The 17,995-nt window shown below is 37.4% G+C and overlaps 2 protein-coding genes across 5 annotated transcripts; one reads left to right on the top strand and one right to left on the bottom strand.

Annotated features, from left to right (window-relative positions):
• Positions 1-7,782: 7,782 nt before the first annotated feature.
• On the top strand, positions 7,783-10,242 carry LOC113645398 (death-associated protein-like 1-B). 2 transcript variants are annotated; one of them, XM_027150943.2, is made up of 4 exons: positions 7,783-7,954; positions 9,229-9,316; positions 9,567-9,630; positions 9,808-10,242. In XM_027150943.2, the coding sequence occupies exons 1-4, from the start codon at positions 7,888-7,890 to the stop codon at positions 9,922-9,924; spliced, it is 336 nt and encodes a 111-aa protein (XP_027006744.1). In that variant the 5' UTR covers positions 7,783-7,887; the 3' UTR covers positions 9,925-10,242. The 2 variants fall into 2 exon arrangements, with proteins under 2 accessions (XP_027006744.1, XP_027006743.1); XM_027150942.2 differs by having other exon boundaries at positions 7,791-7,954; positions 9,564-9,630.
• Positions 10,243-11,019: 777 nt separating this feature from the next.
• On the bottom strand, positions 11,020-17,096 carry LOC113645397 (serine/threonine-protein kinase pim-3-like). Of its 3 annotated transcripts, XM_027150941.2 has the most exons (15): positions 16,916-17,096; positions 16,215-16,404; positions 15,632-15,692; positions 15,358-15,496; positions 15,158-15,220; positions 14,946-15,057; positions 14,740-14,842; positions 14,552-14,654; positions 14,320-14,460; positions 14,067-14,238; positions 12,874-12,968; positions 12,328-12,378; positions 11,759-12,137; positions 11,499-11,666; positions 11,020-11,402 (listed from the first exon to the last, which is right to left on the bottom strand). In XM_027150941.2, exons 2-15 carry the CDS (start codon positions 16,258-16,260, stop codon positions 11,257-11,259), a joined length of 1,779 nt encoding a protein of 592 aa, XP_027006742.2. In that variant the 5' UTR covers positions 16,261-16,404; positions 16,916-17,096; the 3' UTR covers positions 11,020-11,256. The 3 variants fall into 3 exon arrangements, with proteins under 3 accessions (XP_027006742.2, XP_047671307.1, XP_047671308.1); XM_047815351.1 differs by lacking the exon at positions 12,328-12,378; XM_047815352.1 differs by lacking the exons at positions 15,632-15,692; positions 16,215-16,404; positions 16,916-17,096 and having other exon boundaries at positions 15,158-15,281; positions 15,358-15,490.
• Between the last annotated feature and the right edge of the window lie 899 nt (positions 17,097-17,995).

Genomic DNA, 17,995 nt, shown 5'->3' with positions numbered 1-17,995 from the left:
GGGTGAAAAAATTTGGGAATGTATATATATATAGTAGGTACATGAAGCCCTGAGGTTGCATATCCTGGTACAGTAGGTGGCGGTATTGCACCTAAATATATTCTTTGCGACCCTCCATATAAATCGAGAAAAGAATAAAGAAAGAAAGTTATACAGTACGTGAAAATACGGTAAAAGAAAAGAAAGATATTTATACATGTCGAAAACAAAGGGAGAGAAACAGACGAGTGAGACAGATAAAGAGAAAAAATAAGGAACAAACAGTTAATACTTCTGTTCATACTTCACTAAAGCACAAAACCAGTGTCTCATGTGTTCAGAAACTAAAAGTGCCAATGTGAAACACCATTATGAGACAAAACATAAAGGTTATAAACAAGCATAAACACTCAAATCTGAAGTGAGATCACAGAAAATAAGTAATCTCAGAACCCGGTATGACCAGACCACCAGGATCCTGAGGCACACATTCAATTCAATTTAAGTTTATTTGTATAGTGATTTTTACAATTGACATTGTCTTAAAGTAGCTTTACAGAACATAAACATAGAACAAAAGGTTATTATAAAGAACAATATAAAGATTAATATAATACAAAAATTCATGATTAATATTAGATATATTTAAATGTGTTTGTATTTATCCCCAATGAGTAAGTCTGAGGTGACTCAGGTGACTGTAGTCCTTCCCAGAAGAATGAAGGTTATTGCACAGGTCAGCATGGGTCAAGGTCATGTGATGTCATGGTGGTCATAATACGGGCAGTTGTACACTTAACCACTCTTACAGTAGCTTGTATGAATACTGCCCATCAAACACATTGGATTTAAGCAGTTTTTCCCTCAAATTATCTTCAATCAAGGGATTTCTGTAAAGCAATGAAAAAATGTTTCTTAGTCAGTGTTTATTGAATTATATGTTGATATGTTACACTTTCTTCACCTTCCCCGTCATTGCTCATGGTATCATTACCTTTGAAAACTTAATAATTGACCTACATAATTGGACTGGACCCTTTGAACGTAATAAAGTTCAATTCAATTCAATTCAATTTAATTCAAGCTTATTTGTATAGCGCTTTTTTCAGTCGACATTGTCTCAAAGTAGCTTTACAGAACATAAACATAGAACAAAAGGATATTATAAATAATAATATAAATATTAATTTGATACAAAATTCAAGAACAATATTAGACATATTTAAAAGCGTTTGTATTTATCCTCAATGAGCAAGTCTGAGGTGACTGAGGTGACTGTGGGGAGGAAAAACTCCCTTGAATAGTAAAGGAAGAAACCTTGAGAGGAACCAGACTCAAAGTGGAACCTCATCCTCATATGGGGGACACTGGAGAGTGTGATTATAATATACAGTTTGATAAATGTTGTATTGATGCAAAAGATCACATGAAGTTCACATCTCTTCTATAGTATCGCAGAGTCCAACTGGTGCTGGTAAATCTCTAGGTGCCTCAGGATTCTCACAGAGCCGGCCTCATCTCAGTGGAGGTCCAAAATCTTCATGGCACGGAAGACAAATGGAGCTGGTACAGTTTCTGAATGCTAAGGATGGGTAGAAAGAGAGAAGCAGTGGAGATGGATTAATGTAAAGTCACTGCCCAGCATCGTGCTCTTGAGTGTTCCATCAGAATTGCTTGGTTTTTGGGTCGACACTAAAAGCCATTTACTGAGTAGCTGAAAGACTACTTGAGGGAAAACCATAACAAGAGCAAATACCCATGTCAGCATAATCCACCACAAAGAAAAGTGAAATATTATCTGTAGATGTGTTGACCCTGATAGATGAAGCTGTGCATAAGGCATTATGTGTACTGCATGTAAGCTTAGCTTTAGATGAGTCCACTGACATGTGACAAGGCTCAGCTGTTAGTGTATGCAGTGTAGTGTAAAGCATTCTGTGAAGACCTATGTGACACTCCCCTTCAGACCAGTACAATAGAAGAAGACATCTACCTGGACATTAAGGAGATGTTAATAAAGAGAGGAATAGAGGCAAAACAAGTAGTTTCGATAACCACATATGGAGCCCCTTCTAAGGGAGAGAGAAAAGAGCTGTAGCAAGACTGAAAGTGTAAAATCCTGAGCACATAGTTTACTGTTGCATCATTCAACAATCAGTCCTTGGCTCCTCCCTGTCAGATGAGCATGCTGAGGTGATGAATACAATGATGAAAATGATCAATTTTCTCAGGGCATCCTCTTCCTACCAGCATCGCATGCTTAGGGAATTCCTAAGTTGATTTCAATGCTAATGATCTTTTGCTGCACAACAATGTGAGATGGCTCAGCAAATTCAGTGTGTTAGGATGATATGGGTCTTATGTTTGGTCCATCAGGAGGAAAGTAGCATGTTTTTTGGCAGGGCTAATAAGTCAGAAGGCAACACAGTTTCTTTCTTTTTAGAAAATGAGAAACAGATGAATAATGTGGCCTTTTTGGTTGATATCACTTCACATCTGAATGAACTGAATTTGAGGCTACAGGACAACTACAATTCAATTTGTGAACTGATGACAGCTGTCTGCTCCTTTCAGAGGAAACGTTATGTGTTCAAGGAAGACCTGCAGGGAGACTGTGCACACTTCCCAGTGCAGGAAAAGGTTTAGGGACACAGAGTTGTGTCTTCATTTGTTGACTTTATTGATAAGCTGATTGTAAACTTCAGCGTTTACAGAATAAACACTCTCCATGCTGGCTTAGTGTCATGTAAAATTCCCAGCTTTTCCCTCCATCCAGCTTTCTTTCATTTAAAGTTTTTACTCTGACTCCTTTCATATTTTTTGTTTTTTGGAGAAATGTTTAAGATACTTAACTTTGCATTCACCTGTTTGTTTGTTATTTTGTCTGTCGTCATCACTTTCTGTTTCTATATTGGTGTATTGACCACTACTTGATTCCGTCTATGCTTCCTGTATGTTTATGGTTTTCTTTTCTTTTTCCATTTCAACTAGTCATTTTTCTTCTGGTCTGTGGGCCACTGCTTTCTGCTTTTGCTTTTCTATTTGATCTGACTAACAGCATCGTCTCTGATCATGTCAGTGTCTGTACCTGTGCACTCATCAGTAATTTGCTTATATTACTGTCTGTGTGTTCTGTTCAGGATTATAGTTAACATTAACTTGTTTTCTGTTTTTGTCTCTATTAGATTTTTTTCCTGTTCAGATTTATTTTCTCTTTCTTGACCTTCTTTATTATTTTCGCGCTGTTTCATTTCTTCCTGTTGCTTTGTTTCTGCACTGTCCTCTCCACTGTCCTCTATGTCTTTGTCCTGTTCCAGTTCCTTTTTGTTCTCTTTTGTCATTTCTGTCTCCTGGTGACCCGCTGCCTCTTTTTCAGGACAGTTCTTAATGAAATGTCCCTCTGGACCACATCTAAAGCACTTTAGGCTTCCAGAAGTGACAAAGATGAAAAAATCCTCTTCGTTCACATTAATTTTAAACTTTATATTCAGATTTTCATCTCTAATGTTTAGTATCATGTAGACCTACCTTCTGTAAGAAACAGTATGTTTAAGCTCATGGTCTTTACAGCCTGCAGGTATCAGTTTAATAAATGACACAGGTTTAACAAATCAAGATAACTGTTCACTTGAAAGTGTTGCTGGCATAATTTGCTGTTTTGAAGGAACCTCTCAGTCACTCTTACCTGTTTTTTATTTTTTTTTATCTGACTTTTTAGATTGTATTCATGTGGTTACTGAGTCTTCCTTCAGAATCTCCATTGATTTAATCCTCCAATAATGTCATGAATCCTGATGAATTATTGAGTCAGATTTAGGTCAGTAAATCGTTTAATTTATTATACCCTAGATTCACACTTTATTAACTGCATTGCAAGCAATTTCCTATGGCCCAAAAGTAGTAAGGCCATAGTAATGTTACAAAATTAATGGTACAATAGTGATTATTTCACCCTACAAATATCTTCCATATTCACCAAAACGGCACATATTTTATGTAACCAATAAATAATTCCTATAATTCAAAATTGCTTTTCAGGTGAATAATATTCAAATTTTGTGTGAGTGTGTGTGTGTGTGTGTGTGTGTGTGTGTGTGTGTGTGTGTGTGTGTGTGTGTGTGTGTGTGTGTGTGTATTAGTATGAAACCTTTTTTTCTCTTAATATATCATTATATAATATTTAATATCATAATAGAGACACATTCTCCAATCAGCGTTTGACAGAGCATGACGTCACCCATATCCAAGTTCCTTCATGACAACTGTAGATAATAAATTGTTTTTTAAGCCATTTCGTGTAAACAGAAACTGTTACTCATGTGAACTTTGCAATGGGTCTTAGACATGGGAGACATATAGGGAATTAATATCAGAGATTACTGTTATTATATTCATCGTATATGCATATTTAGACTTCAAAGCACTTTTCTACATTACTCTGGATAAGGGTGCCTGCCAAGTGTCATAGATGTAAAATGTAATTTTATTTATTAGGATTATTGTTTATCGGCGCACATGTAATATACAAAATATTGCATTTATTGCAGCTAAGGGAAATTGTTGTCTTTAAAAATAAATATACATAGTCAGCAAACCGTGATCATTTTTAGGAGGAGGCAGAACCAGAATAGGTGAGAGGTAAGGTAAGAGAAGTGACAGAGGGGAAAGATGAGAGTAAGGGGAGTTGGAGAGAAGATGGAGGAAAATAAGAAATGAAATAATAAAAAAAATGTACAACAGGATATTACACAGTATTGCTGGAAAGTTTAGGAAAAGGAGCATGTGCTTAGCACAGGCAAGTGACTGTACTATTAAGAATTTAGTACATTTACCAAATAATTACTGAAACAAATTCTAGTCTACTCAAAACTACCACTAGCATTATGTAAGGAATAAACCTCTACACCCCTTGACAAAAGTCTTGTTGCCTATCCAAGTTATAGGAACAACAAATAATAACTTGACTTCTAGTTGATCATTTGGAATCAGAAATGGCTTACAGTATATGAAAAGCAAAGGCCTCTAGATTACTATAGAATCTTAATAAAATCTTATCATGCCTTTATTTTTAATTATCTAATTATGACAGAAAGGTCGGACTTTGCTTTATCTTTAAAGGATTCAACCAATCACAGATTAGAGCGTCACCTGTGAGAAGTACTTTAATTAACACATTCCCAGTTGTGTAGAAGAAGAACCCCAGCACACCCAACCTTCATTTGAAATGCATCCTGACCTCTGACAGCATGTCAAAGATTCAACCACAGACCAAGTCTCCTGCTGAGGTGGCAGACATCTTTAATGTATCTAAATGGCAAGTGGAGAGGATAAGAAAAAGATTTGAAGAAACCGGTGAAGTTCATGACAGGCCCAGGTCAGGCAGACCCAGTAAGACAACTGTTCAAGGGGACCATTTGTTGGTTCGACATTCCAGGGCCGGCCCTACATAAGCTCTGAAGACAACTAAAAAATCTTGTTGCATTCGCCAAGGCCCACAGCTTGCAGGAAGGATGGACTGTGGAAAAGTGGCAGAAGGTCGATTTTTCTGATGAATAATCTACTGAACTGCATCCCAATTGTCGCAAATACTGCAGAAGACCTACTGAAACCCACATGTACCCAAAATTCAAACAGAAAACAGTCAAGTTCGATGGAGGAAAACATTCAGTATGGGGACGTGCGAGAGATCTGCAGAGTGGATGGCAACATCAACAGCCTGAGGTATCAAGACATTCTTGCTGCCCATTACATTCCAAACCATCAGGAGAGGGCAAATTCTTCAGCAGGATGGCACTCCTAATCATACTATTAATAAGTTATTTGAGTCATTGTCAAGACTAACTAGAAGTCAACTAGAAGTCAAATTATTATTTGTTGTTCCTACAACTTGGATAGGCAACGACTTTTGTCGGGGGGTGTATGGTGCATGTTGTAACAAGATATTAATCAATAACAGGTTAGTGAGGAAATGCATTACTGTTCCACCTCAATTATTTGACCGAAATTGTATGTAAGTTTCCTCTATGCAAGTCTCTCTGAATTAACTGTAAGTATAAAAATGAGGACGCACATGCATTAGTATAAGCTTGTGATTCGAATTACTGCTAGTGTTACTAACAGAAAATGAATCAACACTTTCTGATCAATCACTGACAAGAAATCAGAACGTGACCAATCACTGGCCACTGGTACAATCATACAGAATTGCAATTAAATAAACAAACCTAAATCTGTTCACTCTTGGATATTAATAGGGTACAAAATACTCTGAGTATCTTGGATAGTATAGCTTTCAACCTACAGTATAGATAAAAGACTCATAAACCAAACCTTGCTAACAGAAAGTATGTGGCGTTCTACACTCTAATAAAAAAATCCTTCTCAGTTGGGGTGGTACACATTATGAACATTTATTATGTATCGTTTTACTAAAAAGCTGCATGTAATGTACATTTATGTATGTATAGGATTCCCCTTCCCCTAGGGTTCCCCTTTGAGTCTGGATCCTCTCAAGGTTTCTTCCTTCTATTCAATGGAGTTTTTCCTCACCACAGTTACCTGAGTCACCTCTGACTTGCTCACTGGGGATAAATACAAACAGATTTAAATATGTCTAATATTGATCTTGAATTTTGTATCAAATTAATCTTTATATTATTCTTTATAATAACCTTTTGTTCTATGTTTATGTTCTGTAAAGCTGCTTTGAGACAATGTCGATTGAAAAAAGGGCTATACAAATAAACTTGAACTGAATTGAATTTAAAACTTTATTACCTTCAAAGGGTCCAGTCCAATTATTTAGGTCAATTATTAAGTTTTCAAAGGTAATGATACCATGAGCAATGACAGGGAAGGTGTAGAAAGTCTAACCTATCAACATCTAATTCAATAAACACTGACTAAGAAACATTTTTCCATTGCTTTACAGAAATCCCTTGCCTGTATTAAAAAGAATAAGATAATTTGAGAAAAAACTTCTTAAATACAATGTGTTTGATGGGCAGTGTTCATACAAGCTAAGAGTGGTTAAGTGTACAACTGTCCGTATTATGATCACCATGACCTTGACAAAAGAACATCAGTAAAAGCTTTGATAAATCCTGGACAAACAAGTCAGCATTCTAGTCATTTTAGTTCATCCCAAAATTGTTGTGAGGTCATTCAAGTGCTTCCAGTCTTTTCAGACTTTGTCTTCATGGACCTCTTGTCTGTACAGAGGCAAGTTGCTATGCTACACCATACAAAGACATCTTGAGTGCTTTTATCCTTTGTTGCAACAGATTTGCAGAAAACAAAAGATGTCAAAAGGATCTCCACAAACACTAACTGTGTGAAAGGAGAAGAAAGTGAAAGGAAATCACAAGCAGCAAAACACCACATGAAAGATGCTGCATGTTTTCGCTGTTCTTGTGCTTGTGGTTTTTGTGTCGATGGTTGGTTTTCTTTGCACGTGGATCGATTTAACTTGCGTTAGATAGTGAAACTTTTGTTCTTTACTTGATAAGAATACTTATAAATATTAATACTTGATAAGAATACTTATCAAGCAGAGACTTATTATTATTGTTGTTGTTGTTGTTGTTGTTATAACAAACAATATCTATGTGAAATATTCAACATGTATTAAACTAAAACTCCACTTTAAAAAACTTTCATGTTAATAATTAAAATCGGTGTGTATTCTTCAGTTGTTCAAAAATATATATTCATAATTCTTTTAGTGACTGGCCGGTTAGTCAGATATAGTATAGTGAATGTTTTTAGGTGCTTTTGTCACTGTAGGCTTTCCACATTGATGAACAAACAGTGTCGTGTTCTTTCAGGCGTATAAAACAGAGCAGACTGTGAGTCGAAGGCTATTGTGTGTGCGTGTTTGTTTAAAGCATTAAGTAGCTCAAGGTAAACATGGTACAACTGTCTAAAGCTGGGATGAGGAACACTGTATCGTTGAAAGCTGGTCATCCTCCTGCAGGTATGCAAGCTTTGTGTTTTGTTTACACGTGGATGTGTTTTTATTGCATTTAAAGTGAAACTCTTCTATTTTTAATCCCTGCGATGAAGAAACAAAACTAAAACTTCATGTCAACTCCGGTTGTTTGCTTAGTGCAACTTTTAAGAGACTGGAGTTATAACTTCATAAGCAGACTTCAGTTTGTTGTTTTCAAGGGAAATTAGCATGCCTATGAAAAGCATGCGATGACGTCATTAATTAGCATATTCGTTGCGTCTTCATACCTGTGTTGTATATTAAGATAAAATAATTAAATAATGCATTAGAACTCGATTTATTTGAAAGGACTGTTTTGTAATGGCACCACATTTTGTTATTTATCCTCTGTATTTTATGTCGTTTTATGCGCTTACTTAATGATATGCATGTAAGGGAAATAATGGTGATCTGTGATTTGGTTATTAGGATCGTAGGTTTATGTAAATGCAGCTCCGTCATGCTTCATAGCTTAGACAGCTGTTTCAGGACAGTGCAGGACAGTCTCTGATGTCTCGGGTACTTACAAGGTTTGACACCCTGCTGTTTTTGGAAAGACAATCCTGGTTAAAGTTACCAGTCAGAAACCTGTATGAAATTTGTATTCTGTGTGATAAAAATGCAAATGGAAGTGTTTCTGTTCTCCCCTGCATGCACGAATGTTTACAGAAATGCACTTTATGGCCGGTTATCACTCACCACTCAGTGCTGAGTTTTCTTTTCCAGTATTCTGCTAAATAGTCGACTTTAGTACGTGGCCTTTTAACTGTGTTTTACTTTTGAGGTCAGTTGCGTATTTTTATTTTTTATGATCATGTTTGCTTTGTAAGAGTTAACTGGAGGAAGATTTAGCTGGTATTATTGTGCTGATCCTAGTGCCCCAGGGTGTTTAGGGAGTCACCCATCTGGTTCAGACAGTGGCTTTATTGTGTACTTTTGTGTGTTGGCATGGGAATACCATGGATGACTTTACCCACAAATATCTTACGCTGGATTTGGGATGAGCGTTTTTGACAACCGTAAAAGACACTGATGTATTTTGACTTCAGATTTCTAACCATTCAGCATTTACTAACAGAATATCCAATGAGCCGTGTTTGATCGTTTGTGCATCATGATAACCAAAGTGGAACATTTTTTTTACAACATTTATGTAAAACAGGTGGTAAGTCAAACATTTTGACTGCATTTTGTTAATCGTTTCTTCATGAAATTGCGCTTTGACTGCTTTGAGTAACCAGCATGTCTGTCTTTCACAGTAAAAGCAGGAGGTAAACGAGTTGTTAAGAAAAACAGTGAGGATAATGGAACCCTTGAGAAGGAAAGCAAGCGGGTGGATAAACCCAGGTACAGAGCTGAATTGAATTCATCATCTAGCAGCCTCTTTTGAGCAACACTATTTAAAGGGTATCTTCAGAACGAAATGCAGAAATGATTGCTGGTGGAAAAAAAATGAACACCTATGTGATATAAAGCTGTGTAGGAAAAGGAACTGCTAATTTCTATTATTTTTTTTAATAGCTTCTCTGAAATTCACAATGCATGAAAATGTGGTGGTTTTTCATTGGAATGCATTTCTTCACTGTTTGTGTAGTAGGTCTTTGACCACCTTCTCCCGGATGCAGCAAATGGGTATTCTCATGGCAGGCCCCCTAGAAAAGGTCAGTTTTTCTTTCCCCTGCATGTTGAACATGCCATAACAACTCCTATATGAAGGCTAGATTACAACTGAAGCACTACTTAAGTTGTAACTGCAAAAGCACATAGTTTCATGGGTGGAATTTATCTTGCTTCAGAGTGATATATAATTTTCTCTGTAAATGTTTTTGCTTGTGTAGTTGGGCCATGATTTCCCAGAGACTCCGGTTTCAGTGCGGCATGGGAAGCTAAGACCCAGCATCGAAAAACTGCACATGCAGCGCTGCTTCTTCATTCAGCAGCCCCGCAAGTTTTGAGCCGATTTAGCTAACAGCTGAAGAACCAGGATGTTTATAGGTGTGTGTGCATGCAAAGTGAACAGGAAGTGTGTGTGCTTGAGCTAAATGGTGCATATTAAGGTGCCTTATGCACATTTCATATTTGAAATCCTTGCTTGATGACTTCTAAGCTTTTTAAGCTTCCCCCAACTTTGCTGGACTCCTGTCTAAATTCTATTTGTGTAATGCATTCAAGCTGTTTTATATGGGCATAAAACACAGCTGGTAGTCTGATTTTCTTGCAGAAAAGAATGCATGAGCTCATGTTAACTCCTTGAATAAAAATGTATTGCATTACCGAAGGTTATGTGGGTTTTATTTCCTCTCTATTTGAACAAATCTGACTTTTATATCTCTATTGGAGAAGCCATGTTATAGTAAAGCTGTGTGAGCACATAAAAGACATAATAAGGGGTAGAAGGATTTGGTGGTTGGTTTTGGGGCATGTGGTGTTCACGAAAGAATGTCCAGATGTGTCAGGAATGTACAATTGGAAATGAGGGTTTGTGGTTATTCAGCTGGCTGCATGAAATATCCTGGCTTTTTTTTTGTCTGGTCATTGTATTCAACAGCACAGTGCAAGGCATGAAATCATGCAGATCTAGACCAGAATTTTAAAGGAATGTTTCCAACATCTTGTGGAATCCTTGTCATGAAGAATTGCATTCCCAATAAAATGCCCAGGAAGTATAAATCCACACTTCTTCAGCTGAATATTTTTGTCTTTTGTATAGCACTTGAAGCTTTGCAAAAGTATGGATGAAGATTCGGATTCTTAATGAGTAGGACAGAGGCTACAGTGGCACTGAAAGATAAAGAACCTTGAGAGGAACCAGACCCACATCATTACATGAAAGCCCCAGGAGTGGAAATTGTTTCTGTATGAAAAAGTGGCAGGAAAAAGAGCAACAGCAATTTGAAACTATTCATGTGACCTGTAATGGTCGTACCTCACAGCTCTATTTCTAGTTATTGTCTGAGCATTGTTCTCTCCATGTACTGTTGCTGGAAATTTTTTTTAGCATTGAACAGCATAAACGCATAAACAGATTATGTAAAAATTGAAAACAGAACTTCAATCACAAATTTATTAAATCAAGAAGAGTCAGAATCTTCGTACACACTTACGGTGCCTGTCCCCCTTATAAGAAAACATACTATCACTGTAAAATGCCTATGCACCATTTGCCCCCTTATAAATAAATCACATATAAAAACAAACAATAATCCCAAAATGTATGCAGCAATCTTCACTACAGAACTCAATACTGATCCAGTACAAACCATCTAATCTAGACTATTCTTAGCTCATTATAATTTGGTCAGTTCTCTTTTTCCTGGTTTATCCTTGACTTTGTTCTGAAGTCTTGTAAACCATTTGTGGTTGAGGATTTCCTCGAAAGTTGGCCTAGAGTGAGGGTCTTGTTCCAGACACCACCAGATCAGATCTCTGCAATCTGTATGTGCGATGATAATATTGACATTTTTAAGACAAAAAATTAGACATTTAGAAACAAAAATATGTTTAAAACCGTTTTAGAGATGTTCTTGACCTCCAGACAAATCGGGAGCCAAGTGCATGTCCCGATGAACGTTGTTGTCCTCTAACATGTCTCTGCACACCAAGTTAAACAGGAGTACACCCAGACTCCAGACTATAGCAGGACGGCCCAAATACTGTCCCTCACATATCCATTCAGGAGGGCAGAAAGCCCAAGTGCCTGAGTAAACAAAGAGAACCCCATCAGGAATGTCACAGTATGGTTCTCAACTGCACCACCTGATTCTGTCTCTCTGTCTTTTATGCACTTACCTGCATATCTTGTATAGGGGGTGTCTTTGAGCAAATCCCCACAGCCAAAGTCTTTCAACTTGACATCCAGAGTGTCAGTATTGATCAGAAGATTCTCTGCCTTGATGTCACCATGAAAAACACCACAGTCACAGCAATGACGAGCAGCCTGAACCACTTGATGCATGATTTGCCGAGCCAGTGGTTCCGACAGTCGGCCTTTGTGAAGTTTGCAGAATACATGAAGGCCAAGGCAGTGGCCGGGATGCTCCAGGACCAAGATGCAACAATCTGACATCTCAAACCACTCTATCAGCTCCAGCACATTGTCACAGCCAAATGGTTTGGATACCATTTTCATCAACGCCACTTCCAAAGGGAAGCTCTGTGTCTCTCCGGGCTGAAATGAAAACAAACATGTTTAGAACGAATTTGGGGTGAATACTGAACTACAGTAAGCAAAGGTTTTACTGTGGTAAAGATTCGGATTGGTACTGATCCTGATATACATGATGAGTGATAGATAATAAAATGTTTGTTTTATCAGGAACAAGTAAATGGACACAATGTTGAAGTATCAATATACTTACAATGGTGATAAATTCATCATATCGACTTTTGCCCACTTGTTTAATGTCTACCTGCTCACATATACAAAACATAATGACATTCTTATCAGGAAACATACAGTACAAGCCCATATCTCTCACTCATCTCCTACCGCTTTATCCGAAATACTCGGGTCACGGAGCGTCATCCCAGGCGTCATCGGGCATCAAGGCAGGATACACCCTGGACGGAGTGCCAACCCATCGCAGGGCACACACACACACTCTCATTCACTCACGCAATCACACACTACGGACAATTTTCCAGAGATGCCAATCAACCTACCATGCATGTCTTTGGACTGGGGGAGGAAACTGGAGTACCCGGAGGAAACCCCCGAGGCACGGGGAGAACATGCAAACTCCGCACACACAAGGCGGAGGCGGGAATCGAACCCCGACCCTGGTGGTGTGAGGCGAACGTGCTACCCACTAAGCCACCGTGCCCCCCTCAAGCCCATATCATGTAATGCAATTAGTTGTAATTAGTTATGACTGTCAATAACAGTAACTGTGCAGTCACATTACCTGTTTGCCATCCGCCTTACGTACGCCTGCACGGATGGATCCGAACTCTACTTCTCCCAGCAGCTTTCCCAGAGTGTATCGTGAATCAAACTCCTCTGTCAAGCAAACAGACCATCATTCAGACAAGTTCAATTAGATTAAGAGCCACATGAGAGGTCTTATCTTGCAGTAGACAGTAATGAATGAGAAGGTGTTGCCAAAAGATCAGAGCCTGTATTCATAAAGATACTAAGAGTGATCTTATAATTATTTAATATAAATTTATAACTAGGAATCTTAGTTTAAGAGTGATCTAAGACCAATCTCAGAGCAACTCGGAACAAGGAAAATACAAACATATCTTAGGAGGCGAGGCTAAACCCTGTTACTACTAAAGACACTCTCTTTTGAAGACTGTGATTTGTTGTTCAATAAAAAAATGAGCGTTTTTAAAATATGGTCTATTATATGCCTTCACTTCATCTCTATGTTAAGAGATTTGAGAATATATCATGTAGGGACTATGTTCTTGCCCGATCATATTAGAGATACTCTAACATCTGTATGTTATAAATGTAATGTAAATGTAAACATCTCCGACACAGCGCAGAGATGTCACAGTGCCAAATCATATCAGTTCTGATGCTATGGCATTTCAGCTCTGTTTCGGTGATGTTATCTTGAATATAATCCCTACACGATCAAATTTGTATCATCTTATTAACTCACTATCATTATTAAAATATCGTATACTTCTCCCTCTTCACATTTCGCGCCATTTTATCCACTGCTAAAGAAACTCTTAAGCCTTTTAAAAGTCCTCCTCACTACTCTTAACACATTCTGACCTTATGAGCTCTTTTAAGGATTAAGATGCTTTATGAATAACTTTTATCATTACTAGGATCTTCTCTTTTATCTTAAGGGGAAGTTTCCACATTTCTAAGAATTTGCTTCGAATTTCATCATCATGAAAAACTATTCGCACTAAGAATTTTCATGAATACGGCCCTGAATATGTAAATTACTCCATGAATATGCGTACCTAGTTTAAATAAATAAATAATAACTTTATAAATCTTAAAATGAAAAACAAATATGCTGCACATAATCCATTATACAGAAAGCAATAAAAAAAAAGGTATGTGTACATTTATTTTCTTTGCTACATGATTTTACATAAAGTTTTTCTGCAAACGGTGGATTCCACATACCCTCTGAAGAAATACGGTGCTTCCGAAGAGGAAATCTGAGAGCAAGCATTTCACTGGTCATAAGACCACATTCTGAGTCCTCAAGCTTAAACACTTTGTATGTGTGCAGCTGGCGAAGATTTAGCAGCCACTCGGGTTCCTTTCCCTTGCCTCTGTGTAATCTCTTAGACAGCTACAAAACACAGTTGCTTATACAAAGAAAAAACTTTTCATTTAAATATTCTCATCCACGAATAACGATAATTGTGTTTACTGTAATAGTCCGATCCAACGTGGCCTTTGTGATTTTGAAAGGGAAGGTGGCGATTGCTCTAGCGATGGACTCGCAGTAATCAACGGCTTGATTAAAATGTCCACACTCAGCTAGACTGCTGGCATAATAGCACTTGTAGATCTAAGACAAACAAAGTTAACTAAGTCTTAGTGCCAGACTTAAATTGAACCAATCAGGGAGTATAAATAAATAGCAGAATAAAAATTCCTACCTGGAAGTTAGGCTGGGCAAGGCCTGAGGTGAGCGAGCACACATATTCGTACACCTCGGTTCTTTCAATAGCATCCTTCATGGCTGATTGACCTAATGGCAAACTGGTGTAAAGAGAAAAATGTCTCAGAAGCTAGTGAGGAAAAGTAATCATACACACGTATAAACGCAAACACAGAGACAAAATACCTGTCACATCCTATTAGTTCAAAGCTCGATCTCTGACGTGTTTTCAGCTCCTCCAGCGCGATCACGTAGCAGATGTGTGCGGCATACGTCAGTCCTTCGGAGTCTGCAGATAAATGACCAAACATTCATGTGAGGATCAGGGAAACAGTCCATGTGAATTCCAACAACAACAACAACAACAACAAAATACTGATACTGGTCCATACCAAGCTTTTCTCCCATTTTAACCACGCCTTTTACGTGTTCATATTTTGGTTCATTGGCACATAAAAGCTGCGCCAGGGGAAGACACCAGCCATCTTGGTTCTTAACCCCAAGCTGTAGCAGGAATTATCACATTTGTCAGCAAACAAAATACAGAATTACAATACACAATACCAACAGATTCCGATTCTGTATTAATAAAATAACTTGATACCTTTTTCCTCAGCAAGCCATATCCCTTGAAGAGAATCACAGCAACTTCAGCCAGCATTACATCCTGTAATACAGACATCTTTAACTTGCACGTCTACTGCAGGTATATTTATTCCTTCGTGCACCTATAAAATATTTTAATACCTTCATCACTAGTAATTTGGCTTAAAAAATCAGCACCTAATAAACTACAGCACATACTCCATTTTTATTGCAAAGTAGCTCCATAATCTTCCAAAAGAAATACGCCTCCTTTTGCTCAGGTTCCTCCGCATGTTGGAGACACCCCTGAGATTTCCTCTGGATAAAATCAACCAGGTCATTCAACTGCATCTTATTGCTGCAACAGATGAATATGAATTACTGCACATACACTTTGCCCACCTGTCGATATGATTCAGAACATTACTGCTTAAATAGATTGAATATTTAATGGCTTGTGTGTGTGTTGTGAGAGGAGGAAAAAAGGTTTCACCTCATCAGAGGGCCAGGAAACCTTATACTGTCCCCATCAACGTGGAGGACTCTGGCATTCCCTGGAGACAAAACCCCAGTTAGCAATTATACAGAATAAGAATCTGACTCATATGAATGTTATTAATTTTGCAGATTTTTCTTTTAATGTAACTGTGACTATGATGATAAATTACACACAACTTCAGAAAGAAATACTTAACATCGTGCCTCAAACAACAAATGATCATGTATCTATGGTCTGTTATCAATGAAGTAGAAACTGTCAGGCAAATGAAGTAATGAATTATTTTATTGTCATAAATCAGATAAAAAGTTAGTTGTTTAAATACCACTTAGGATGTGTGTTATGACAGAAATTAAATGCAGAACATGGGCACCCAAGAACAGATGGAAAATCCATTTCATCTCAATCTCATCTCATTATATTTTTGTGTAATTAAATATCCTGATCCAATAATCCGAATGTCTTTGCAGTGAAGTTTTCGAAGGCTGTGGGTTCATTCAATATTCCCTCAACTTTAAACTGCTCTCTCTCTCTGTGTATGCACACGTGTGTGTGTGTGTGTGTGTGTCCATCCTACCTGGCCTTCTTGGATGAGCATGAGGCTCTCGTTCAGGTTGGGGCATTTCAATTGACCTAAACTTATTTTGAAAAACCAGATTTAAATGGACCAAATAGTCCAAAGAGCCCCTGGTTTGACCCTGGAGCTTTTGCTACCGTGTCAGTAGAGATCCACTGACAATGGTCACAATATAAGGCCTCACCGACACCTGTGAGAGAGACAACAGGTCAGTGGACTAAGGCATTAGAGGTCTATAGTATCAGGCTAGAAGAAGTAGTAGTAGAAGACACTGTTGGATAATAGATAGAGAGAGAAAGAGAAAAATAGATAGAGTGATAGATAGATAGAGTGAGAGAGAGAGAGAGAGTGATAGATAGATAACTAGAGAGAAAGAGAGAAATAGATAGATAGATAGTGAGAGAGGGAAAGAGAGTGATTGATAGATAATAGATAGATAGATAGATAGATAGATAGATAGATAGAGTGAGAGAGGGAAAGAGAGTGATTGATAGATAATAGATAGATAGATAGATAGATAGATAGATAGATAGATAGATAGATAGATAGATAGAGTGAGAGAGGGAAAGAGAGTGATTGATAGATAATAGATAGATAGATAATAGATAGATAGATAGATAGATAGATAGATAGAGTGAGAGAGGGAAAGAGAGTGATAGATAGATAACAGATAGAGAGAAATATATCCTATTAGTTATTACCCAACTAGCCCAGTATACCCCAGTATATTGAACGATAAACTAGTTAGCACATGCATACCGGTTACCTAAAGCTATCTAGCTAACATACAGATTAGTTAATATTTATTAGAGAGTTTTATTTAACTGATCAAATCTAACTGCAGGATTTGTTGTGTTAGTGTGTCACGCTTTTTAACTGTCCGTCTGGAAACAAAGCCATCGTGGTGCTCTACTTTCCCCATGGAAGAAGGAAATCGTCGTGTTTATATCTGTAACAATAAGCGGTTATGATGATTATGTAAACGCTGATTTTTTTTCAAAGCATGTGAACTTATATTTCTAGACGTATTCGTTTGAAGGATTTTCTTAAATGAACGGTTTAAGTTGCACGCCGGTCTGTTTTTGTAGCGACGCCGATTTAATAACGGTCTAAATGACGCTAAGCAAAACGAATTGTGATTGGTTGCTTTACATGTCAATCAGTCAAAGTTTTTCAGCCAATTTTTTCCCCCACATTAACTTCCCACACTGTTTCTTTTTCACAGTAACTATCTACAGTTACAAAATAATAATAAAAAATATTATCTCAATATTTCTAATGCGATTTATATTGTAACATGATGCACAGTAAAAAAAAAAAAAAATAATAAAGAGTTATTAAAACCAGCATCGAAATTTCTTAAAGATCTGTAGAGTCATATGAAGTGCTGTCTTTGACCCACAAATAGTAAATATAAACATTTTTAAAAATTGCTATGTTATGCTGTTCCTGCCTTTGTGCCACCAACTAATAGGAGATGATAACATGTCAATTCATATCTTATATGTTTAATAATGTAATTATCATGTATAATAATAATAATTTCTGTTTGAAGAATGTGTTTTCTCTACAAGTATTCCTACACTTACAGGACTCGATACACAAAACTAACTTGTGCAGACACAATAGTCACATTGTGCATAGTGCTGCCAGATTATAGCAGTCTTACTGAGCAAAGCAATACAACACTTTAAATTGCTTTTAGTTACATATGTGTAGGAATGCAGCTCATCCATTGTGTGTGTGACGTGACATACAGCTAAGTATGGTGACCCATACTC

The sequence above is a fragment of the Tachysurus fulvidraco genome, chromosome 6, assembly GCF_022655615.1.
Source record: "Tachysurus fulvidraco isolate hzauxx_2018 chromosome 6, HZAU_PFXX_2.0, whole genome shotgun sequence".
NCBI lineage: Eukaryota > Metazoa > Chordata > Actinopteri > Siluriformes > Bagridae > Tachysurus > Tachysurus fulvidraco.
Note: the sequence above shows the minus strand (reverse complement) of the source record. Positions and strands in the feature narration are given on the sequence as shown.